Source organism: Mya arenaria, chromosome 8 (assembly GCF_026914265.1).
Source record: "Mya arenaria isolate MELC-2E11 chromosome 8, ASM2691426v1".
NCBI lineage: Eukaryota > Metazoa > Mollusca > Bivalvia > Myida > Myidae > Mya > Mya arenaria.
The window spans coordinates 26,553,123-26,581,026 of NC_069129.1; the positions used below are offsets into that span (position 1 = coordinate 26,553,123).

The following is a 27,904-nucleotide window of genomic DNA, read 5'->3' on the forward strand; positions in this document are numbered from 1 at the left end:
TTTTGAAAGCATCCAAAAAAATGTGACACACTATTTTTCAAGGAGTATCGAATAGTCAATTTTAAAACAAGTCCATGCACATCTATGACCTGAAAATCTTAAAATTATACTTCCATATTCAAAGAAAGAAACGTCTGCTGGTCAGCAATTTTAGTTTTGATGTGAAACTAAATACTGAAGAGGCGCCTCAATTTACCTTGCAAAGCATCATTACATATACAGTTTGCATTGATTTCACTTCAAGAGGCCAATTAAATTTGTATAGCTTTCAATAACCATAGCAACAACAAAACAGGACACTATTCTCAAACTCTTTAAAAAGTTAAAACTGACTGTGTCTGAAGCCACTGTTAATTAAGTTGGTACAAATTGACAGTCTCTTTTGTGAAATGGCATTTTAATTATGCTTTGAATTGATAGATTTTCATCCAAAATATTTTTAAATGGAGGTGGGGGGGGGGGGTATTTTACTTAGATGACTGTTTAACTGTTGAATATGTGTTTATGCTCTTTCTTATGTCATAAGGGAACATATACATATGTTTTTAGATGCATCACTTACACTATTGTTATAATTCTCCTTTTTTCATGTGAGTGTTTACATTGCCACGGGGTGGTATGATTAATGCTGTTCTCGGACAGTATACGTACCAGACCGATGCACAAATACAGACCCCAGTTCAACATTTTTATTTCCGTTGCGAAAATCTAGCAATTAATTTATAGTCGCCTTACAGATTTTTAAGCAGGTTTTACTATAAGGTCTGCTAACAAACAGAAGAAGCAGTCCCAACTTGACAGATCTATTCTCATTGACAGCAAAAGGTGCATCACTGCCAACACCAATCAGTTTTCTATTTCAATGAACAATTTAAATTCATCCTGAAATTCTAGGAAATAAACAAAAGCCCTGAAACAGTTGCCAATACTTGTCTGTTTTTGTTTTTGTTTTTTCCCCACTGTGCATTTAACAATTATTTAGGCCAAAATCATTGGCCTTTAACTGCGCATGCACATGTTTTGTTTCTGGCAAACATGTGTACCGGTATGTTTAATTTTTCAAGTGAATATCTTTAACTGTTAGTTATCAGTAATTCTTTTTGACTTAACAAAGGGCCAAAATACATCCCTTTTCAAAATAAATATACTTAATTTTTTACACACAAAAAATGAACACGAAATTCACCATCTGAGAGAAAAAAATTCTAAAATTTTAACACTTCAACTAGTACAGTTATGTTTAAATGCATTCCTAATCTCTTAAAATTCTTTAAATTCTGTATTTTAAAGTGTTTTCTCTTTGTTTGAAATTATACTATCGCAACCTTATATATATGATACCTTGGGCAAGTAGGCTAGAGATTCTTAATGCTTGAATGAGCATTTTCTGACCAATGAAATAGCAAATAAAAAAAATAAAAAAGAAAGAATCACCTTTGTCTACAGATTTCAGACCATTTGACAAAATACGTCATGTCCTGCCTTAAACGATTGGAAAGCTGCGATCTCATTGGATTAACCAAAACCTAGGTTTTATCCATCAAGTTCTCAGTATTTCGGTACCTAGTAAGGTGTGTCTAATCCGACAAATTTTAACAGCCGATTTGACCAGGGTTTTATATATGTTATGAACATGCTGGGGTGCCGAGGGATTAAAAAAGGTTATATATTACTACTTTTATATACTCACTTTTTTCAATAGAAGTGATTTAAATGAGTTTTTATCAAATTCAAAAGTTCACGTTTCATGCACTCACTCGAATTCATTACTCAGACTAAAAACATTTAAAAACAAGAGGGCCATGATAGCCCTAAGATGCTCACCTAAGGAAAGGGCCACAACTCTGTGATAAAGCATTAAAAAAAAGGTTGAAATTTAAACATATCTTTACTGATGACAATGCCTTGTTTTATATCTGTAAAAGGTCATGTAATGAACCTACCTGTAAAGTTTCATTGAATTTGGCCTGGTAGTTTCAGAGATTTTTTTTAAAGCAAAACAGTAAGTCGGCCATTTTGTTGTTGTTGTTGTTAATCAATCTCAATGCCTTGTTGTATTTTTGTAGAGGGTCATGCAATGAAGCTTCTTGTAAAGTTTCTGTGAATTTGGCCAGGTTACAGTTTCAGAGATGTTTTTTTAAAGCAAAACAGGAAGTTGGCCATTTTGTTGTTGTTGTTGATCAATGTGACCCCTTGTTGTATTTTTGTAGAGGGTCACCCAAGGAAGCTTCCTGTAAAGTTTCATTGAATTTGGAGTGGTAGTTTCAGATATCTTTTTTAAAGCAAAACATAAAGTCTGCCATTTTTTGTTGTTGTTGTTGATCAATCGTGACTCCTTGTTGTACTTTTGTAGATCTATGCTCACCCAATGAAGCTTCCTGTAAAGTTTCATTGAATATGGAGTGGTAGTTTCAGAGTTTTTTTTAAAGCAAAACAGGAAGTCAGCCATTTTGTTGTTGTTGTTGTTGTTGATCGATCGTGAACCCTTGTTGTATTTTTGTAAAAGGTCACCCAAGGAAGCTTCCTGTAAAGTTAAATTGAAATTAGACTGATAGTTTCAGAGGAGATGGTTTTTAAAGCAGAACAGGAAGTTGGCCATTTTTTTGTTGTTGTTGTATATCAATCTTGACCCATTGTTGTATTTTGAAGAGGGTCACCCAAGGAAGCTTCCTGTGAAGTTTTATTGAATTTGGCCAGGTTGTTTCAGAGGAGATGTTTTATAAGCAATTGTTGATGGACTGACTGATTGACAGACGGACGGACTGACGCCGGACAAAGACCGATCACAATAGCTCACCTTGTGCACTTCGTGCACTGGTGAGCTTAAGAAGTGTATACTAGTCGGGATCTGGGTGATAAAGCTTACAACATGTGTGCATAATAATGATCTTAAAATGTAAAATATAACCGGAACAACATGTCAACACATTTTTAAAATAAATATATTAATTGTTCTCGCAATATCTTGAGGAGCCTACATAAAAATACTCTTTGATGAAGATATTTAATACAAAAAAAATGGGAAAAAAAGATTTGTTTACAATCATCTGAGATGAGCATAGTTGCATCGTGCAGATAAGCAAACAAACAGCTTTTAGAGAGATGTTTGTAAAAACAGAAGAAATTAGAGGATTTCTAGAGAGATAAAGTATCTTTAAAATAAAACTCTGGATTTGTGCCATTATAAGCGATTGCACAACCGCATTAATATAAACAATTAGGTGCCATATGATAGCTAATGAAAACATAGTTTAGTGTTTTCACCATCCCGATGTTTGGATTTCCGATGAAGTTAATCCCAGAAAATTAAGAATTTTGTCAGAAAGACCCTGAAAAAACAAATATTCAGCCAAGTTGATAATTTAGATTAAAGGTATTACAGCTTAAAAGAATATTTTACATGGCAAGAAGCAAGGTAAGGCCACTTTGAATTAATTGCTAGATTTTCATCCATTTTTTTTTAAATGGGGGCGTAGGGTAACATTTAATTTTTATTTCTTATTTTTCTTAGATAACTGTTTCACTGTAAAATATGTGTTCATGCTCTTTGAAGACAAACCAGGAACCCAATTGTAACAAATCTCCTTTTTTTTTACATGTGAATGTTCACATTGACATTCAGGCTGGCAAATGTAAACTGTTCCCGGACAGTACCTGAACGATACGCAAGTTACAGACCCTAGTTCAACATTTCTTTAAGTCAATAAAATTTAAGGGACGGCAAAAAAAAAGGGCCGGCCAGGATGAAATTCTAGCAATTAATTTATTGTCGCCTAAATGTTAAATCAAACGAATATCTGAACACACGTTCTAGCATTTTTACACTGCCAATGAGGCTGGGAATGATGCTAATTTCATGAAATGAAAAATGCTTTGCGTATATTGATATAGACAAAGCAAATAGCATCCATAATGCAGAAATATTTCCATTCCACATTTTTGGTAACCTTTCAAAACTTTCGAACAAGAAATATGTACGAGGACTTGATAGCTAAATACGAAGAACTTCTTTGTATCTCTGGCTAGAATGTGTAACAACATTTTTCCTATTTTTATGATACAATAACTTTTGTATTTATTCCATTGGCAACTTATTTTTTTTTATCAAATTGAACCTTCTAAATCAATAGTATAGTATAAATATATCATATTACCATATTTATGTCACCATAGAAATAAGGGGGTGGGGGGAGCGGTAATTTTTGTAACAATTAGAGGCAAACATCAATGTGGTAACATAACTTTGGATTGAAGAAAGTCTTATGAATTAGCTGTATTTCATCCATCACTGATTCAAATAGTTAAGGCCCTTATAATAATTGAGATCCTAAGGACTCTAAATTTCACTGAAGGCTTCCTGAACCTCTTAGTCAGGTATTTTCACAGCACACCATGCATAGAGTATTTTCATACTAGTTAAACAAGAGGGCCATAATGGCCCCAAATCGCTCACCTGAGTAAAAGAGTTTAACTTTTGTAATCAATATAGCTTGATATTTGTTCTCATAGAATATTGAAAAACATACTGATCAAACATGTTGCCTGGATAATCACTGACAGGACTTGTCACAGTTTCCTGCACACTGACAGGACTTGTCACAGTTTCCTGCACACTGACAGGACTTGTCGATTGATTGCATACTGGCAGGATTTCGTTCAGTTGCCTGCACAATGACAGGACTTGATGATTGACTGCACACTGACAGAATTTGATTCTCATCAGGACTAATGTTGGGAATCGGCCAGAAATATTACTATCAATAATCAGTTTTATGAAACCGATTGGTTTTATGAAACCGATCAATGATCGATTATTAATAGATTCAATTATAATTTGATAATCTTTGGCCAGCATATTAAAGGCATACAGATAGATACAATGCATGCATCAGTTTAAAGAACCAATGTTCCCTAATAAATTACATTGTTTATTCAGAAAGTGACTATTGTTTAGTGATGACAAGTCACTATTGCAGAATGTCAGACCACTGGCTCTTATTATTGTCTTACATTTAGTATGGCATACATGTGAAAAATAAACACAAAGAAGAATATCAATTTCTTTTTAATAATCAGTCAGTAATAAGTACAACAAGCAGTTGAATATTCTATATGTTTTACAAGAACAGTTTCTGTTTAACAGGAACAGTTTCTTTAGGAAAACTAAATTCTTAAATGATTAGAAATAAGTGTTAACATGTTTTAAAATCACTTATAAACCACAAACATGAGAAGTTGAGAACCAATCCTTTAGCAGTTCAATTACAAAGAAAATTTGTAATAATTCACTGTTGTGACTGACTTGATATGCATTATGAGTACATAATTTAACATAGTAACACCTTAACATTTTAACATGAACTTGCATTAACCAGAAATAAGTAAATTAGTCGGTAGCGGTTACGTCCCTTGTTTCTATAATCGATTGTTCAAATTTCACTCTCGATTGTCGCCGACGTAGGCCTTTCTGATCAATTGTCAATTATAATTGATCATTGGCACAACAGTATACAGGACTTTGATCAGTTGCCTTCACACTGACAGGACTTGATAATTGATTTCTTTCAATTGCCTGCACACAAACAGGACTTTGTTCAATTGCCTGCACAATGACAAAACTATGTTAAATTGCTTGCACACTGAAAAGAACTGAAATAACTTTTAGTATAGATACACAAAAAACAAACAATGCACCATCTAATAAAATCAATAAACTGCCCTAGAGCTCTAAAAATCAAATATCAGAACACATCCAGCACCTTCCACTAATATCATTGCTTCTTCCATCTAGGTCAACATCCCCTTCCTTCACATGTTCAAAATCATTTTTTTCTTTAAATTCATTAAGGCTTATTCACTATCCACACAGAAGATAAGATTGTAGCTTAGAATAGTCTACATGAAGTTCAATGGAAAAGTCTGATTATTAAATTTATCATTAAGTAAAAATGAAATTTCTTCTTAAGAATAAAGTGTATAATAATTATTTGAATCTATGAACCTAAAAAAAGAACAATAATTACCTTTAAGGGACTATGTTAAGACTTAATAAAATTTAAAATCTATTCCCTTATTACTAAGTATAGAAAGTAGTGGAATCTCCAACAAAAAGGGAGACCATATAGAAAGACTTGCTGCCCTTGCTTCGAGAGTAAACTTTACATAACTATCAGATTTTAACATTTTGGCCATTTTGTTATTGTTGTTGTTGTTGATCAATAATGACCTTTGGTGTATTTTTGTAGAGGGTCACCCAAAGAAGCTTTCCGTAAAGATTAATTGAATTTGGAGTGGTGGTTTTAAAGGAGATGTTTTTTTAAAGCAAAATAGTGAGTTGGCCATTTGTTGTTGATGCTGCTGTTGTTGTTGATCGATCGTGACCCCTTGTTGTATTTTTGTAGAGGGTCACCCAAGGAAGCTTCCTGTAAAGTTTCATTGAATTTGGAGCTTTATAGTTTCAGAGGAGAAGTTTTTTAAGCAATTGACGAACCAACTGACTGACGGACGGACACCGGACAAAGACCGATCACAATAGCTCACCTTGAGCACTTCATGCTCTGGTGAGCTAAAAACCCAAATAAATGGGTTAAATTCAAGACAAAATTAATTTACAGTAGAAAAAGAGAAAAAAACACTCTGCATATTGTTTATCACAGGTCAGATGATAAAGTGCACACAGTGAGCTTTGCTTGTCATCTTCTGGTTTCAAATTTTCTGTAGTCGAAATCGATCTGCATCCTATTCATTTATAATTAAATATTTATATTTTTGGATAAAACCTGATCTTAATGCACTGGAATTAAGCCTTTCAAGCAAGCAAAATAATGATAACATTGCGAAAAAATGCAGATTATTTAGCGCATGAGGTTATAAAATGCAAACTGTTTTGATAGTCTTCTTCCGGTTTCAAATCTTTCATCAATGAAATTGATCTTCATTGTATTTATTTATCCTTTTTAACATTTTAGAAAAAAATAGGATATAAATATGCTAGATCCTAAAAGCATGGGTGAAAGTGAAAGTTGAAAATATTGAAAAACCTGAAATATTTTTCTGGGGGCCTGGGGAATTTTAAGGGTATAAAATGCCTTTCCAGAGTTTAAATTGACTATGAATTGACTATGAAATACAAATGAAGTCTGTCTTATATTACTTTAATGTATGGCTAAAAAATATTTTCTACACTCTTAAGAAGAAAAAAATATTAATACAAGAAAATGATACCATTAATGAATTTTAATCCTAAACTGATTTGTTTGGTAGGAAATGTATCAACAAGCCTAAATTGTACATATAATTTCTTCATTTATTTATAATAATTAAGATTTAGACCAAACAAACTTATAATATTTCAAACTGATGCTTTTGTCAACACTCTTTTAACAACCATTAATCAACCAAGTTTGATTCTTTTTCACTTATTCTGACTGTTGCTATCACTTTCATTTTTTCTTTTCCTTTAAAGCACCAGATTTAATAGATGTATGTTTACATGACAAGTGTCATGTCAGTCATTTAAGACCTAATTGGCAGGGATTGGCTTTTAAAATGATTACTGTAAGTGAAATGCAATGATTCAAAAATGTTATTTAGGAAAATTTTATTCACCTAAACAAACTATAATTAATAAATTTTATTTACATGATTTGTTTTTACACATGATTTCTTCGCCAAATGATTACGATCCACAGAGTGATTTCCCCATCTATCACCGTTTTTGTCAACCTCAGACAAACATTCCCACCTCCACTTTTTTACTGCCTTTTCTAAGTCCTTTGTATTATTACTCGCTGGCAAAAACTTCATTTTCAGAACTATTTTGTTTGATCAACAATCGTCTGCATTGAATGACAGTTGCTAATAATAACAATGTCGGCCATTTTTATGTGCGGTCCTTAATAAAAGACACGCTATATCATTGGAGGACAAAATCGAGTAAGCCAATCACAAGTATCCTTTCACACGAATGACGTATAGGGTTTTCCTCGACCTCGTTTGTGAATCGCATACCGAGTCTGTTTGGCCGTAATCGAACAAAAAGATCGGCTATCTCCGTAAATGAAATAAAAACGTGCACTTGCTCAAGCGGGCACCTGCTGAATCGCAAAAATGGAGATTGTGAAATCGGACTTATTGTTGACCGCTGCAAAATATGATCTTAATTCGGTGGAGGAGTTGGGTCATACCCCCCTTACCCCCCTCTGAAAATCTCAACGGATTTACACGATTTAGAAAAATGACCCCTCTGGATCAGGAAAACCCGGAAAATCCGGCATATGCCGGAAAACTTTCACCCATGTAAAAGTACTTAAGGCACCTGAGATTGTCCCAAAATCGGCAAATACAGAATTTCCTTAAAACTAGCCTAGAATTGTCCATCAAAGATGAGGCGGATAACACATCATTTCACATGAGTAAAAGAATAAATGCAACAATCATGCTGCTGGCTGGCTCAGCTGAATTTACCCATTTAAAAACATGGCATAATGGTTACCTAGTTTCACAAAGTGTGGAATATAAGTATCTATCATGTTTTTCTGGTAAGAATACAATAATCAGACACAAGGGCACATGCATAAGCCAGCAATGAGGCTTGCCGAGGTACCGACCTCGCAGCTTGCCAGAGGGTCGGATTTTCGATCCAGTCCAGAAAAACTTGATTGATATTTTTTCTTGCATATCTAAAATTATCAATTTGTGAAAAAATTGACGTGGAAAACGCACTTTTGTACTTTTCATCAAAAAGCGCTTGCGACGTTGTTTAATGATGTCATAAAGCCCAGTTATTTGAAATCACTACTGATGTCAAAATTAATTCCTCTAAAAATTGCGTTTTTACGATTATTTATTTTCAATTTTAATTAAAAGTCTTCTTATATATTTGTTTGCGCTTAATTGATCTGGCCTAATATACTTTTCATAAACCATACAAAAAAAATAAATACGAAGTGGCGTGTTGTTGCGCCTGACTCAATTTACATTGGGTGTGTTAAAGACTGGTTTTTCCAGCACTTGGCACAAGTCATGTAATCTTTTCACACACTAAACTGTCAATACTCATTCAACTGATGCTGTCATTTTCAGTTGAGTTAACCTCTTTGAAAGATTTCCATCATCAATGTCATCCATGATGTTGATCTGTTGGGCTCTGTTTACATCATCAATGTCATCCCTGGTGTTGATCTGTTGGGCTCTGTTTACATCATCAATGTCATCCCTGATGTTGATCTGTTGGGCTCTGTGTCTACATTGTTTAGCAGCAGTTTTCCCCTTCCTTGCAATGTCCAATCTTCTGGGAAGCCATGTGTGTATGATTGTTAAGCATGTGAAAGTCACATGTTATCAGTACAGATAAATAAACATTGGCACTGTTTTTAAACTTACTGGGATTTAAACTGGCCAATATGTAAGAGTGCAGCTTTAACAGTGGAGGCGTATTATGTATATACAGGCAGTCACTGTATTCGTAAGATATAAAAGGAAACTATCTCTCAGAACTTTCCCTTTAAGAAAGACACCAGTTAACCTAATCTACATTTATTTGCGTGTAATACTAAATTTATTATAGCTGTACCATTTTAACTGTTATCAAAATGGTAACATAAAGAATAGGTATAACCATTATGTCAAACTACGATGTGGATAAATTACAACGCTATTGACACCAAGAACGCATGCTACCCGGTATGAAATAAATGTGTTTTTTTCACTTACCCAACTGATCCAATATTTTTCCCCAATCCTACACATCTTTTTCCCATAGGGTGGATTTTTTCTCTCTCATTATTTCATACGAAAATTGCATTTTTTATATGGACATGTTACAATTTGACTAATTTATATTCAATTTTTTAACATCAGTCAGATAAAACCTGTTGTAGGTCCAACTGGTACCGATTCCTGGTAAAAAAAAGAAATTATGCCTTCTTACTTACCCTATTTATTTTTTGAGAGGTTAGTGGTAACAAAAAACTTTTTTTTTGGCCTTATCCACAGTGTACAAAACAGTAATTGGTGTGATCAACAAGCATCATAGTAGTCATAGATACAGTACGAGTTTTTCTTCAAATGTTTGGCCCCTTACAGATATAAGAAGCTGTTTCGATAGGACGAAAACCAAGAATGTCCCTGGCGAAGCCGAGGATAAAATTGGTGTTTGTCCTACCCAAACGGTTACTTATGTTTGTATGAATATGCATTAGATTATTATCATGGCCTTTCTGAATACAATGTATTGGTTAACGTGTTTACTCAAAATTCTTGTGCATGGTCCGCTAATACAACTGTTAAAAAGCACTTTTTCAAAAGCTTTGCTAGTTTAGTCATATAAAAAATAATAATACACTCTCACATAAAAAGATTTTTACTAGGAAAAAACAGTGAAAAAAAAATCTCATTTGGTGTTGGTGTGAATGCTTATTCATACTCGCACTCGAGAAAGGCCAATTCGGTACGTGAGTGCTCATTTAAGATTGATAGTTGTTTTAGTTGTTTTTTAGAGCAAATTATATGTTCACAGACAGAATGTAACCTTGGTTAGAGGTACCCCTGTTCCTTAACCTGCACAAGTATATAGCACTGTCACACAGGACCCCAATACACCATCCCTCCCGAAAGGTGATAAGTCATTTTTAGTGGTGTGGCCGGGTATTGAACCTGCGACAGCTGGATTGACAGTCCAGTGTAATACCACTGGACCACAGATCTGCCACAAATATAGCATTCAGGCTTGATACTGACATTATAATGAAACAAGGCATTAACAAGGTTTGTTAATTATTACATTAAACAGCTCCAATCATATGAAATGAATGCAATATTTTTTTGCTAAATATGTGGGTCAATTATTAATGACTCTAAACACACATTACCATTGGGCTGATTCAACGGAAATTAAAGATCTGATTTCAAATGGAAATCAATTTAATTCAGATAATTGCCGTCCATCAATTAACTGAGAACGGATATCAAGTGTAGGATCTGTTGACATTTCGCATCTGTAAATCAAGCCGCTCTATGCTGCTTTGGTCATCAAAATGATATCATTATAAAGATACTTATAAAGATACATGATCAGTAACATCTTTTCAGCAATGACATCTCCATAATTACATTCATAAGTGTCCATGTAATATTCTGAAAAAAATGTACATTCCTCAACTATTTTAATTTTCTTTTTGTCCTTATGTACGCCCCTTTGAATGTCCTTTTTAGATGCTCTAACACGCTCCAAATTTGTCTGTAAAAATTGGTGGTGTGTAACCTAGTTAGTATACTTAGGAACAGGTTTATAGCCAACAAAATGGCTGACCTGGGACTGACTATTTAACAAGTTACTTCGATGGAACACAAATTTTAGACTTGAAACTAAGTGTTTTTATTGGCCTTTATATTTAGCTTAACAATAGGCTGAATTGAATCACTTTGTTTAAACTTATTTATTTTACAAAGATTGTGAAACAAGTTATTACAACATTATATTAATCACTCTCATTGGCTAAATGTTACTAGAAAGTGTTGTCTTGTGTTGTGGGGGGGAACCATAGTTCCTGGAAGAAACCTACTTGTTGTCCAGCTTGGTGACCACAAACCAAACTCACATGCGACCAGGCCGGAAATCGATCCCGGGTCGCCTAGGTGAGAAGCGAGTGCACTAGTGACTGCCCTAACCAGACAATCGAATCACTGAGGCATGACTAAGGATGAGGATAAGATCAGTATTGAATACTGGTCCTGGTAGATCATAAAATGAATGTTTTTCAAACAGCATTAACAATTAAGGGCCAAGACTCTATGCAAATTTCAATCAAAACGCTGCTTAATTTGCATACATTTAAGAATTTTATTGTAATAAAAGTAATCTATGTGATTTTTTTTTACATTCATTGTTCTCAAAAAACCTAATTTTATGCAGATGCAACATCAGCCAAAATCTGAATGTTTGATTCCTATTTTCCCACAGATTTTCCTTGACTCTGGCATTTTATCTTGAAAGAAAACATAATATAATTAAGAAAGAGGCCAACTTTTTATCTAAATGTATACATAATGAACGAAGGCCATTCCACTCTGGGTGCCAGGATGAAAGTCAAAACGCCATGGACTTGTAACGCTCTGACGTCAAATGGGATAATTATGCTCATGCAGAATCAACGTTGGCTCACCAGGGCGACCATTTATTCATTTTTTTCTTCATTTTTTGTAATAACAGTGATTAGCAACTAATGATGATAAACTGCCATGTGTTTTTGATTTGTCATTGAACTGCCAAAAATATGTTCAAAACTGACGGAAATAAGCCTAAAACATCAAGGAGTCCATTCAAAAGCATGTTTCTGCTACTGAAAGTCACTAATATTAATTTCCATTTTTTTGCGAGCAACTAAAAAAATCTGTTGCAGAGGATAATTGAATTTCGTAAAATATCTAAATCACATGGCTTCTTTTCAAATATTTTTTTTTGCGTACAAACAGACTAAACATTTTTTAATGCAAGAAACTAGGTTATCAACGTTGGCACGATTTTTTCTTGCTGCGTGAGTATCCAAACAATCGAAAGAGTTTTAAAGCGTGAAATATCTAAAATATCAATTAACTTCAAGTTCTAATCTGTTAGATAAAAAAGGTTTTATGCATTGGGGCATTGGAAAATCTGGCAATGCAACATGGATGTGCATTACAAAGAATTCTTCCTTATCTCCCGAACGTTTTATTCTATGTGTGTGCAGAGACAAGTTCTATGATAAATATGTCAAGGAAATATTTATAAACTGTTCAACATACTATATTTTCTGTTCCCCCCTATGATTGTCAGGTAAGATGAAGTCAGGATATTTTGTTATACCAAGAATTTTTTCATTGATTATAAAAAGGTAGATCCCAAGGATCCAATGCATTTCACCATTCACAAACTTACTTTCAATTTTGAGGACCTGTTAATTGTTTTGCTTCTGTTGTTTATTTTAGTCAACAGACAAAAGTTAACATTTGAGTTTATTTATTACAAGTTATCAGTATAAGAATTTATTGGGGCCTCAAGAATATCCGAATTTTATTCAGGTCTCACAAATATTGGATTTGTATTGGCTCACAAATATTGGAATTGTATTGGGGTCTCATGAAATTTGGAATTGTATTGGGGCTTTACAAATTTTGGAATGGTATCGAGACCTCATGAATATTTGAATTGCATTGGGGTCTCACTAATATTGGAATTGTATTGGGGTCTCACTAATATTGGAATTGTATTGGGGTCTCACAAATATTGGAATTGTATTGGGGCCTCACTAATATTGGAATTGTATTAGGGCCTCACTAATATTGGAATTGTATTGGGACCTCACAAATATTTTAATTGTACAAGTCAGTACATTGACCTAATGTTCTTTTAACAGTTAATTAAACTAACTGAATACACTGTACAATATGGAAACATATTTCCAATGATTCCAGATTTTCAGAACAATCCCATCCCTCCAAGTTATCTTCCAGAACTTTGCACCAAGATTACAGAAGTATTTTGCAAATAGCCTCTCCCACAACTAGACAATTGTTCGCACTGATTTGTGTTTTGTAAATACTGGTAGCCTCTCCGCTACACCTGAAAACATGTCTCTAAAACATTGCCTGTAGAGCCATGGCAAAAGTCATGCACCAAATTATATGCTGAGTGCTTCAATTATATAAATAGCACAATTAAATGCAAGGCAAAGACACATGATTCCATATAATTATGCAATAATGGAAAAATTAGTAAAAAACTCTTTGGTTCAACCTGGAAAAAAATTAAGACTTACGTTCAGTAACTATGAAACTGGTAAATCATAAATCAGAAATAATTTAACCACCAAGAACATCATTATGTAATAGTTATCCACCCACACACGATCTGGTCACGTACCTGTTTTGTACCATTGTTGCTAACAACAACGTTCAATAACTATTGCCAGTATAAATGAATAGCATTGTAATTTATCTTCACGCTATTTAATGAATAATACATGGGACAAATTCAAATTTAACAAATCAGCCAAATATTCAATTACTAAGTCATTTTCCTAACTGTAACAAGACCCTGAAGCTGTTTTACAAAAATTTTGGCCTGGACTTGCCTTATCGTCACAGGCACAAAATATATTTTAATTAAATCCCATTCTCTCAGCTTCAAACCTGGCATTATTTCATACCCTATGATTCCAATCCGTTTTAAGAAAATCGTTACAAAATCCAGAAATAATCGCTCGAAAATATGTCAATATGTTTCTGCTCACGTAAACCAATCATATTTGAATGCTGTCATCAATCCCATAATCAAAGCATCGTGCCATATCATGCCTCAATCATTGATATACACGTAATGGAAATAAGGGATCAATAAAAAATATCTCAACCTATCCGCTCAACAGCTTTAACAGATTTTTGTAAATCAGGAAAACCTTGCAAACAAATCAGGCTCTTTTAAATGTCTTGGACAGTGATTAAGCACAAATTATTTTCAAGAAAAGAATCATGAATATAATTGGCATCATTATTTCAAATGTTATTGGAATATGTGTCCTGCGTATTATCTCTACCTCATAAGTTGCTGAAACATGAGTCGGGGCCCAATTCATAATCCCGAAAAGACCACTTTTTCACTAAAAGGAAGCCAAATTAAAGTTTCCGAGTATTATTATAATTATTTCATAACATTCCTTCCTACAGGTGAGTTTTAGCATAAAATACACAGTACTCGCACTAAATTCAGTCCCATTTGGGAAAATATTTCAACAATCAAATTTTAAAAAGTAAGCCTTAATTTTTCCAAATTTTAGAGCTACCGTAAATGACTGGGTATTAGACGCATTTTTCCCCTCAGATTTCGATGTAAAAAAATGCCTGCATATAATACCCAGTAACAAGCTTTTGAACTTTTTTCTGAGGTCGATTTCAGGCCGAGAGTTTGTTTAGATTTATGTAGAAAGGGAAGTTACTTGTGTCATATCAATTGAGTATATACGGGTTAAAACGGCAGTTGAAGATCGGGATACGGTATATCGCAAGATGTTTATAATTTCAAAAAAAAAATTTGTATGATTTAAATTATTAAAATTATTCAATATTAATTTGAATAAAACAATAATTAAACATGCATATAAAAAAGCAGAGTTGGGCACTGTCAATATTTTTTTGTCAGTTGTACGATAAGGTGTGAAAAATGTGAAAAATTCGCACTGCCTTTAGACCTGTTTAACATACCAATACTACAAACTGATGCAATAATGGTCATGATTTTTTGCACTTTTCCATGTTCTTTATTCTTTTCTGTAGGTGTTGACACTTTGAGAACAAGCCCGTACAATATAAAGTTTTTGCATACAGTAACTCCCTATTCATTCTCGACAGGTTATCGTTTACGATATACTGTCAGAAAGAAATCTTACAAATAGTCAAAAAAGGTACATTTTAGTGCCATCCAGAAACAAATTGTCATACTAAGTAATTTCAAAATCAGTGCCTATCCTAACATGAAACAAATAAAAATGAAACATATTTTGCATTATCATTGTATGGTTTTAAAGATAACCCTCACCATTTTCACGATCTTTTTTTTTTCGTCACTGTCAACAAACATGGTGGCCAGATTGGCAGACGATTTTGACATATTTCTATGCGTCCTTTAACCCAAAACTTAGATTAAAAGTTTTTTCTCAGATTTTTCAAGGATTATTTTGCCTGCGTCTAATACCCCCTATCGTCTTATACCCAGTCATTTACGGTACTTATTTATCGAAATACCTGAATGTTAAAACCTACACCTATTTACACTAATTGCCTTTTACTTTTGACTCCAAAATCCTAAAAAAACCACTTTAACTCATGTGAGACAATTAAAGCCAGTGATAATAAATGGCTTATCAGCAGGGCTTCTAAAAGTAAAACCAATCATATTTGAATACTGTTTATACTTATAAAACTTCTAAAAGTTTGGAACCTCAATCGGTCCGGCAATTTGTAAGAGGGCTCTAGAGCCATCATAGCCGATTTAGAAATTCATTGATACAAGCTTGATTCAAATGAGATTCTCATTGAGTTCTGCGGCGTTTTAAAACAAGAACGACTGCGATCGTAATTAACTGCGGCCGGCGGTAAGCGTTCAGACGACTAAAAGTAAAACATGACTATGATTTATTTGCTTTATGCTTCTACAGTGGGTCAATACTCTGATTATCTTAAAAAGTAATATATATCTAGATTTATAATCGGGGCTTCAAGCTTGATATCGACGACGAATATTTCTTTAGTGCGAATTAAAATGACGTAAGCGGCGCATTCTGCTCTCATACTCTGTTGTTAATCAAGAGTGTCGCTGTTGATATCCGCTATATGACTAGGCTAATTAATTCGGAATTTTTATGCTTTCGCGGATTAACAATGGCAATTGCATTTATCTTTAAAACCGTTTTTAACCAACAATGCTTCTTTATTACAATTTAAATTTAACAGTTTGGTAATCAACAAACGGATATATCATGTAATGATCCACGGCGACATATTGCCATGTGAAAATATGGACCGATTTTTAACACTCAATCAAGATAGCTGCAAGCACATTATTAACACATAGTTTGTTTAATTGTGTCTTCTGCGACCTACCATTATACACAGTGATTGGACCGATTGCAAGCGTCTGCTAATTAACAGATAGGCTGTAGAGTGTTCAGCGTAGCGGAAAAAGCAGCTGGTTGCATTGGTATGATCGTAACTACGACACTTTTATTGGGGGTAATATTGAATGTGTGAATGACCCAAGAATGTTTGTGTAATACAATTTTTACTGACTTAGTCGTTTTGGACTGAAATTATAAAAAAAATGAGAACATTTTGGACCGATTTTTTTTTACACTTTTGAAACTGAAATTGGTCTGGCTTGGTCAAAATCGGTCCAGACCGGCAAATTGCCAGATTTTAGAAGCCGGGCTATTTATCACTGTACAATATTATTTTTGCATATTGAGATTATTTGGAATTATTGGAATATTTACACTCATGCATAACAAACTTAAATATTTACCTAGTATTTCTGTAGGTTTATTCAATGAGTGATTTATGTTAAGTTTGTAGAGAAATAAATTCCCAATAGAATGATATATGTTTTATTATCTTGTTTTATTTATTTTTGAATTGATAATATTTATAAACAAACAGAAAAAACCCCATGTGAAATGTTGATGAAATTTCAATTTTATTACACTACAATTTACTAACGTTAATAAAAAAACTTAACAGATACAGAGGATAATTGTCTGTTCCAGTGTAAGATTGCAATGTATTTCATCGAGTTAGCACCAAAATCTATATGAAATATTTATTTTTGATGTTCATGAGGTGAAATGTTTCTTGATTCAGTTCACTGAAAGAAACAGTTAATCTTTTTATTATATGCTAAAAATGATATAAAATATGACATTTTATTTAGTTATTCAGAAAAGTGCGCCAAGTGGTATGTGCAAGGAACGTCATTTCCAAAATGATGATGTTGTATTTGTGTCCCAGCCTCTGTGCATGCCGATGTTTGATCATCATGTGAGAATGGGCTCAAATTTTAAAACAGCGAAAAATATTAAATTGATATTTTCACTACATGAAACAGTGAAATGTCATTTTTATTTCACAATAAAACTCTATAAACCATGGGAAAGCATAAAATAAAAACACTGACTTATAATTTACAAAATTTAGGACCAACATTTTTATTCCAGATTTTAATGTCAACCATGTGATTCTTGCTGCATGGAACCTTTTATTGTGGAATTAAACCTGTTTCCAAGTTTTTGCCTTCCAAGCATGATACAAAACAACAATATAAGGGTTCCAAGCCATTGGCAAGAAGCTACAATAAGTCAGAAAGAGCAAGATTTTATGTGTTTTCTGGAGGTAATCAAAGGCGAGGTAAATGAGATATTAAGTAAGGGGAAGTGTGCCATAAAATGTCTCTAACATGGCTCATTGAAATCTTGAGATGTCTGAAGTTGATTTTTCCAAGTGATTTATCTGAGAGATCTTGTGTTACAATGCAGAAATCAGATATTCATACAGTTGATCGAGACATGTTCACATGGAAAGTTTTTATTTTTATTTTTATTTATGTATTTGCTGTTTTAAATTATTTAGTTGTTACCATGATCAAAGTCATTGTTCAGCATTCCAACCACAAAACAATCATTAACTATGCAATATGTGTGCCTGATACTGGTAGCTAAGTATAAAAATGCACAACTTAAGTGAAGAAACATCTTTTTTAAACTCTGAATATACTCTATTTTTTTGAAAAAAAAAAGACCCACATGCAAATGAGGTAATGTGTATCTACTAAACCCGAAATGCTTCATCTTCTAATATCAATATCAAATACATTGGTATCACATAATGCTCAAGAAAAATTGCCAAGAAAGGATTTTCTCAGGTCTTGTTTTGGATGTATAATCCTGATGGACAATGCAATTAGCCACTATATTATATTCAGGGTATGCTGGGTACCAAATATTCCATGTGTCATTTTCCCCTGGTACCTGGCAAGTGCTGAATAATATAGCCAGCGCTGTTGGTCTATAAGGATGATGCATCCAAAACAAGACCTGGTACAGCGGGGAATCGAACCAGCGACCCCTGGATTTCAATCGAGTGTGTTACCACTAGACCACAGATCAGCCACATATTTATCGCAGGCTATACTGACATTATAATATGACAAGGCATTAGCAAGGTTTGTCAAATACTTTATCAAAAAGCTCCAATCATATTAAATGAATGCAATATTTTTTTGCTAAATATGTGGGTCAATTATTAATGACCCTAAACACACATAACCATTGGGCTGATTCAACGGAAATTAAAGATCTGATTTCAAATGAAAATCAATTTAATTCAGATAATTGCGTGTATCAATTAACTGAGAACGGATATCAAGTGTAGGATCTGTTGACATTTCGCATCAGTAAATCAAGCAACTCTATTGCTGCTTTGGTCATCAAAATGATATCATTATAAAGATGATCAGTTAGCATCTTTTCTGGTTCAGCATTTATGATCAACAAAAAAAATCTTCATAATTACATACTACACCTCCTGGTCATTGATAACAGTCCAAGTAATATTCTGAAATTCAAATGAAACCCCCACCACATCCCTACTTACTCTCCTCAATTATTTCAATTTTGTATTTGTCCTAATGTATGTCCCTCAAATTTCCTTTTAGATGCTTTAACAGCTTCTTAGATCTTGTATGAATTGGCTTGTAAAAATGGTGGTGTGTAACCTAAGTTAGTACACTAAGGTACAGGTTTATAGCGAACAAAATGGCTGACCTGGGACTGACTATTCAATAAGCAACTTAGATTGCACTTAAATTTAAGACTAAAAACTAAGTGTTTTGAGCCTTTATATGGCTGAATTGAATCACTTAGTTAAAACTTACTTATTTTATAAAGATTGTGAAACAAGTTATTACAACATTCTATTAATAACTCTCGTTTGCATGATGTTATGCGAAGTGTGGTCTTGTACAGTGTTGTGGGGGAAACCAGAGTACCCAGAGTAAACCCACTTGTCCGGTTTGGAGACCACAAGCCACACTTACATGCGCCCAGGCCAGGAATCAAACCCGGGTTGCCTAGGTGAGAAGCGAGTTAAAAAATTAATGTTTTTCAAACAGCTTTAACAACGGCCAAGACTCTGTATTAATTTCAATCAAAACAGCGCTTTGCATTCATTTAAAAAATCTAATGGAATAAAAGTAAACAATGCGATTTTTTTTACATTCATTGTTCCCGAAAAACTTATTTCATACAGATGCAACATCAGCCTTAATCTGAATAATGTTTGTTTCCTATTTTCCCACAGATTTTCCTTGACTCTGGCATTTCATCTTCAAAGAAAACATAATATAATTAAGAAAGAGGCCAACTTTTTATCTAAATGTATACATAATGAACGAAGGCCATTCCACTCTGGGTGCCAGGATGAAAGTCAAAACGCCATAGACTTGCAACGCTCTGACGTCAAATGGGATAATTATGCTCATGCAGAATCAACGTTGGCTCACCAGGGCGACCATTTATTCATTTTTTTCTTCATTTTTTGTAACAACAGTGATTTGCAACTAATGATGATAAACTGCCATGTGTTTTTGATTTGTCATTGAACTGCCAAAAATATATCCAAAACTGCCGGAAATAAGCCTAAAACATCAAGGAGTCCATTCAAAAGCATGTGTCTGCTACTGAATTAGTGACTAATATTAATTTCGGTCTTTTTGTGTTTTTGCGAGCAACTATAAAAATCTGTGTTAGAGGCAAATTGAATTTCGTACAAATTCTAAATCACATGGCTCCTTTTCAAATATTTTTTTTTGCATACAAACAGACTAAACATTTTTTAATGCAACAAACTAGGTTATCATCGTTGGCACAATTTTTTCTGGCTGTGGGAGTATCCGAACAATCGAAAGTTTTAAAGCGTAAAATCTCTAAAATATCAATTAACTTCAAGTTCTAAACTGTTAGATAAAAAAGGTTTTATGCATTGGGGCATTGGAAAATCTGGCAATGCAACATGGATGTGCATTACAAAGAGTTCTTCCTTATCTCCCAAACATTTTATTTTATGTGTGCACAGAGACAAATTCTATAATATATAATTATGTCAAGGAAATATTCATAAACTGTTAAACATCCAATATTTTCTGTTCCCCCCTATGATTGTCAGGCAAGATGATGTAAAAAAGATATTAATATTAATACGTCGCACACACTAAAGCAAACGTATGGCTGACCTTTTCACTATAATTACGTCATGAGAATTACGGACACCACGGACCATGGACATTACGGACCAGACATTAAGGACCAGATTTAGGGACACTACGGACCAGATTTAGGGACATTACGGACCAGATTTAGGGACATTACGGACCATCTTTGGAAACTTACGGACCATGATTTAAACATATTTTTTTTAATTATTCACTCATTAGTTTTTGATTTGTTAATAAATACTTGAATATGAGTGCTCAGTATGACAATTGTCTTTAATGTAACTGAAAAATCCCATGAAGTTCGAAAAGTTCAATAAAAAATCTTGTGAAATTCCAAAAGGTGTTATTAAAGACCTATGTATTTATAACAATTATGTGAAAAATAATGAACGAAATTTGAAAGATTGGCAGTTAAATCAGTTAAAAGCAACAGAAGAAATATTTTCCAAAACAGTTTATTTCCCAAAATAAATCGAGCAGAAATATTTTCCAAAACAATTTATTTCCCAGCACATATATAAGAACATATCAGTGTTTACATGAATCATGAATAAACAGCACAATTTGTCACCAAAGCCACCATTCATATCTAAACAGGCCCATAAAGTCTCGCACATGCTTTGAGCAGGCTGTTTGTAGACAACTCGTTGGCAGAAGCGACTGGCCACATCTAATTCTGTATCCACGTGCTGCCGACATTATGATGTTGCAATTTCTGTTGTCTTAATTAGTGTTTATTAGTTATAATTGTATCCGTAATTATCGGCGGTATATTACAAAAGAAACAAACATTATAATGACAACCTTTAATTGGCAGTCATAAAAAGTGTGAAAACCCATTGTGACAGTGCACTTTCAATGAACCTTTCAATTAAAACAGATGAAACGGAAAACAAACAAATATGACGATCCAAAGTTTATTTCAGAAAGCAATCGATCACATATGAAAACATTAATATTCACATTTACAAGTATAAGATAAACACATATTTCGTTCATTATTATTCACATCATTATAATATTTTATTAAAAATACATTGATGTTTAACACTGGAATTTCATGGGATTTTTCAGTTACAGTTAAAGATAATTGTCATACTGAGCACTCATATTCAAGTATTTATTAACAAATTTAAGACCAATGAGTGAATAAATTAAAAAAAAAATGTTTAAAAACATTATTAATCATGGTCTGTAAGTTTCTGAAGATGGTCCATAATGTCCCTAAATCTGGTCCGTAATGTCTGGCCCGTAATGTCCATGGTCCGTAGTGTCCGTGACCCCGTCATGAATCTATAAATAAACAGGTCATTTCACAGTGCGCATGCGGGTTAACGCTTCCGCTTTGTTGTTTTACATTATCAACAAGGTCAGAGGTGACAGACTTTAATAATCTGTACAATAATTATGGTGTCAGAGGTGACAGACTTTTATAATAGGTACAATAATTATGGTGGACTAGTTTGCTCATGTGTCAGAACCGCCCAAAAAGATGCCAAAAGTGCTGACTTTGATGCCTTAATGATGCGACCATCGAGTTGTTACAGAAACATTTACGGCACAAAAGACTGGCATCCTACGGAACTAGTTTACTGGGAAGCCATCCTACTATTCAGCATTCTTTGTTTTATGCCTTGATCAAAACATTATAGAAATAAAATTCCCAAAGTTTTATTATTTATTTTCAATCAATGGATAAAAAATTATGACATTTTGGGGCGAAAATAAACATACTCTATTTTCCAGTTGTCTGCTCTTCCAGTATGCACTACACTTGTTGGGCAGTCTGATTGATTCACAAGCCAGATGTAATATTCCTACTGTTTTTCAAACAAAAGCAATGACATCTGACAAGACCCTGAACCATGGCATTTTTAATGCGTATTTTCCGAAAATCTTAAAATAGTAACAACATCAAGTTTTTGTTTACATTGCACCCATTGTGTGACTTAGACATTCTACGACTTTTGAACCCAATCTACGGACTTAAGACCCAAATCTTCCTCTCTGCCATTGCCAGAGGTTCACATGGGTGACATTGTGCTATAACTAACTTGTCATTGCATGCTGTTGAAAACATTGAATTACAAATTGAAAAGTAAAAGGCACTGGATTTGTATGTTCAATTTAATATAAAAACAGGCTCATTAATGAAAAAAAATGTAAAAAATGGAAGGGACTCTTGATTTCAGGAAGGGACACCTGATTTCAGATGTTGGTGTCCCTTCGGGATCCCTTGGGAAAATGGTTAGTGTCGACCCCTGTCAATATATGCATTCATTGGGGCTCACAAATACTGGAATTGTATTTGGGCCTCACAAATATTGGAATAATATTGGGGCCTCACAAATATTGGAATTGTATTGGGGCCTCACAAATATTGGAATTGTATTGGGGCCTCAAAAATATTGGAATTGAATTGGGCCTCACAAATATTGGAATTGTATTGGGGCCTCACAAATATTGGAATTGAATTGGGCCTCACAAATATTGGAATTGAATTGGGCCTCACAAATATTGGAATTTTATTGGGGCCTCACAAATATTGGAACTGTATTTGGGCCTCACAAATACTGGAATTGTATTGGGGCCCCACACATATTGGAATTGTATTGGGCCTCACAAATATTTGAATTGTATTGGGGCCTCACAAATATTGGAATTGAATTGAGCCTCACAAATATTGGAACTGTATTGGGGCCTCACAAATATTGGAATTGTATTGGGCCTCACAAATGTTGGAATTGTATTGGGGCCTCACAAATATTGGAATTGAATTGGGCCTCACAAATATTGGAATTTTAATTGGGCCTCACAAATATTGGAACTGTATTTGGGCCTCACAAATATTAGAATTGTAATGGGGCCTCACTAATATTGGAATTGTATTGGGGCCTCACAAATATTGGAAATGTATTGGCGTCTCACAACTGTTGAAATTGTATTTGGGCACAATGTGTGCCACAAGTCAGCAGATTGACATTGTTCTTTTAACATTTAAAACTAACTGAATACACTGTTACACAAGGAAAACCATTCTGAAGTGAAGTATTTTTGCTTTCACCATTTTACTTTCCAATGATTCCAGATCCTTACAACACTCCCAATCTTAAAATTTTCTTCCAGAACTTTGCACCAAGATTACAGAAGTGTTTTGTAAATAGCCTCTCCCATAATTAAACACCATTGCAATTGTAACCAATAATTTGTGTTTTGTAAATAGCCTCTCCTACATCTGAAAACATGTCTCTAAAACATACCTGTATAAAGCCATGGCAAAAGTCATGCACCAAATTATATGCGGACAGTGCTTCAATAAAAAAAGCACAATTCAATCCAAAAACACAAGATTCCAAATAATTATGCAATAATGGAAAAATTACTGAAAAGCTATTTGATTCAACCAGGTAAATAATTAAGACAAACATTCAGTGACTATGAAACTGGTAAGTCATAAAACAGAAATAATTTAACCACCAAGAACATCATTATGTAATAGTTACTCCACCCACACAAAATCTCGAGAGTAGTTACTGGGTCATGTACCTGTTTTGTAACGTTGTTGCTTATGACAACGTTCAATAACTCATAATTGCCATATAAGTGAATAGCATTGTAATTTATCTCCACGCTATTTAATGAACATTTAAGTTTCGCCTTTATGAAACCATTCTGATATTGGAGTTAAATGCATGGATGAAAACAAAGAAAATACATGGGACAAATTCAAATCTAACAAAGTTCTGAACAATCGGCCAAATATTCAAGTAAATCATTTTCCTAACTGTAACAAGATCCTAAAGGTTGTAATAAGCTTCAGCTTTTTTCCAGACATTTTGGCCTGGTCCTGCCTAACCTGTCACAGGCACCAAATAGTTTTTAATTAAATCCCATTGTTTCAGCTTCAAACATGGAGTTATTTCATACCCTATGATTCTAATCCGATTTAAGAAAATCGTTACAAAATCCAGAAATAATCGCTTGAAAAGATGTCAATGTGTTTCTGCTCACAGAAACCAATCATATTTGAACGCTGTCATCAATCCCATAATCAAAGCATCGTGCTATATCATGCTTCAATCATCGATATACACGCAATGGAAATCAGGGATCAATAAAAAATATCTCGGCCTATACGCTCAACAGCTTTAACAGATTTCTATAAATGGAAAACCTTGTAAACAAATCAGGCTCTTTTAAACCCCTTTGACAGTGATAAAGCACAAATTATTTTCAAGGAAAGAATCATGAATACAACTGGCATCATTATTTCAAATACTATCTGAATATGTGTTCTGTGTAATATCGCTACCTCATAAGTTGCCAAAACTGAACCTGGCCTCGATTCACAATCCCGATAATTCCACTTTTTCACTAAAAGGAAGCCAAATTCGAAGCCAAATTCAAGTTTCAGAATATTTTTATAATTATTTCATAACATTACTTCCTACGGGTGAGTTTTAGCATAAAATACACGGAACGCACACTAAATTCATTCCCGTTTCTAAAACTATTTCAACAATCAAATTTTTAAAATTTTGCTTTTTCACAATTTCAAAGCTACTTTACTATTTATCGAAATACCTGAATGTTAAAACCTATTTGATTCACACTTGTTGTCTTTTACTAAAGACTCCAAATTCCTTAAAAAACACAGTTTAACTCATGTGAAACAAAGCCAGGGATAATTAATGGCTTATCAGTACATATCAGTATGGCTACTGCATATTGAGATTATTTGGAATTATTGGAATATTTACACTCATGCATAACAGACTTAAATATTTACCTAGTATTTCTGTAGGTTTATTCAATGAGTGATTTATGTCAAGTTTGTAGAGAAATAAATTCCCAATAGAGTGATATGTTTTATTTTCTTGTTTTATTTATATCAGAATTTATAATATTTTATGAAAATATCAACTTTCAGAACTCCTTTTAAATTCCTTTGTTGTTACATGTACTTGCCTTGATCAAAACAGAACATTGGACTTCAGTAAATTATGTCAAAAAATGTTAAAAAAAGAAAGAAATATTTTATAAATTTAAATAAATATATGTATAATTGGAAATTAACAACTTACCGTTTATTACCGGTTATCCCGTTTATCAAACATTTTACTGATCTTTGAAGCTGAATGTTCGAACATTTGCTTTCATACCAAACAAATTACAGACAAAAACAACTGTTCGAACATAAATAAAATTTTATATCCTCGTTCAAATGTATTTTGAACTGTTAACCGTTGTAGTACGTAAAATGTGCTTCCTGAAGAATTCGCACAATTTACAGATAGATCCGATATTTTTTTACCCCACCCACACCTCAAAATGTGTCAACAAACTAGCGTGGCATTTACTCTTTATCTGGAAAACAAACATTTTAAATCGAAACCGACTGTTCTCTGACAGTAAGATGACTGAATTAATTAACTTACTATAAAAACACGCGTACATGCAGTCTTAAACTAAGAAGAATGGTTAAAATCCAATGAGTATCCACATTTGTTTTGCTAACACATTTGACCTTCCAAATTTACATTCTTTAAAGAGCGGCGTAGTAATTTGGTTTTGTATTCATGCCCATCTTAAAATAAAAAGTGTTTTCATTATTTTTTGGAACATATGTGCACTAATAATACTTCATTGTTTACTGTTCATAAAGCTTTGCAATAAAAAACGAGCGAATATTAAGCTGTAAGAATGAATAGCAGAGAACTATTTCTCAGCAAACCGAAAGTAGAAAAGTTGACAGCTATAAATATGCATGAGGGGCGCCCCACGGGTAGCGGCCTAAAGCCCACCCTTTTCAAAAAAGGGGGTAATTCAGAAAAAAAATAAAATAAATAAAACTCCGAAAATAAGCATAAAAGAAACAGAAAATTTGTTTATTTCAGTGTAAGATCGTATTTTATTTCACTCGTGATCATAAAAAAACTACATTTTCACTCGTGGCTTCGCAAGAACCCAGCTCTAATGAATATCTAGATACTGAACAAGTTTCATCGAGATAAAATAAAAATGAAGACTGTATGGTGTTCACAACCAATTGTTTACACAATAGCATTTTTTTATACTATCAAGGCCCATAATCTAGGCATGCATGGGCGGATCTGGCTGGTTTTCGAAAGGAACCGAGCTCTAATGAATATCTAGATACTGTACAAGTTTCATCGAGATACAATCAAACCTGAAGACTGTATCATGTTCGCAAGCAATTGTTTACAGACGCATGGATGCACGAACACACGGACGCACATACTACGTACACATTACCATCGCATAAGCTCTTCTGGCCTTTGGCCAGTAGAGCTAAAAACATAGAACTACAATTTTTAGGACCAACATTTTTATTCCAGATTTTAATGTCAACCATGTGATTCTTGCTGCATGGAACCTTTTATTGTGGAATTAAACCTGTTTCCAAGTTTTTGCCTTCCAAGCATGATACAAAACAACAATATAAGGGTTCCAAGCCATTGGCAAGAAGCTACAATAAGTCAGAAAGAGCAAGATTTTATGTGTTTTCTGGAGGTAATCAAAGGTGAGGTAAATGAGATATTAAGTAAGGGGAAGTGTGCCATAAAATGTCTCTAACATGGCTCATTGAAATCTTGAGATGTCTGAAGTTGATTTTTCCAAGTGATTTATCTGAGAGATCTTGTGTTACAATGCAGAAAGGGGATATTCATACAGTTGATCCAGACATGTTGACATGGATTTTTTTTTGATTTTTTTAATAATTTAGTTGTTACCATGATCAAAGTCATTGTTCATCCTTTCAACCACAAAACAATCATTAAATATGCAATATGTGTGCCTGATACTGGTAGCTTAGTATAATAATGCACAATACTGTACCGATTCGTGCAGACTATTTTTTGCGTGTTTTGTCATCCAGGCATGTGTTGCTTAGTTTAAACCAGTTCAAATCCTGTAGTCCATATCTGAGGGCAATGGGATCCACACTATACAGGTTTCATCAAGCTTCGTTCACAGAGAATGGTATGGAAAACTGCAGATTGACATGAGGAACTTAGCATTTAAAGAGTCAATTTTAAGAGCCTACATCAGGTACAGAGATTTGGCAAACAACTGAAGACCGACAGC

General features: G+C 33.7%; 1 protein-coding gene across 2 annotated transcripts in view; it reads right to left on the reverse strand.

Moving 5' to 3' along the window:
* Nucleotides 1-27,904, reverse strand: part of LOC128242662 (probable ATP-dependent RNA helicase DHX35) — a 213,508-nt gene that overhangs the window by 31,874 nt on the left and 153,730 nt on the right. Inside the window, exon 23 of one of the 2 annotated variants that reach the window (XM_052959903.1) lies at nucleotides 21,993-22,087. The exons of the other annotated variant lie outside the window; for it this stretch is intronic. Coding sequence (XP_052815863.1) covers nucleotides 22,080-22,087 — 8 coding nt within the window. The 3' untranslated portion in view covers nucleotides 21,993-22,079. Of the gene's footprint in view, nucleotides 1-21,992; nucleotides 22,088-27,904 lie in introns of those variants that run through there. 2 annotated transcript variants of the gene reach the window in all.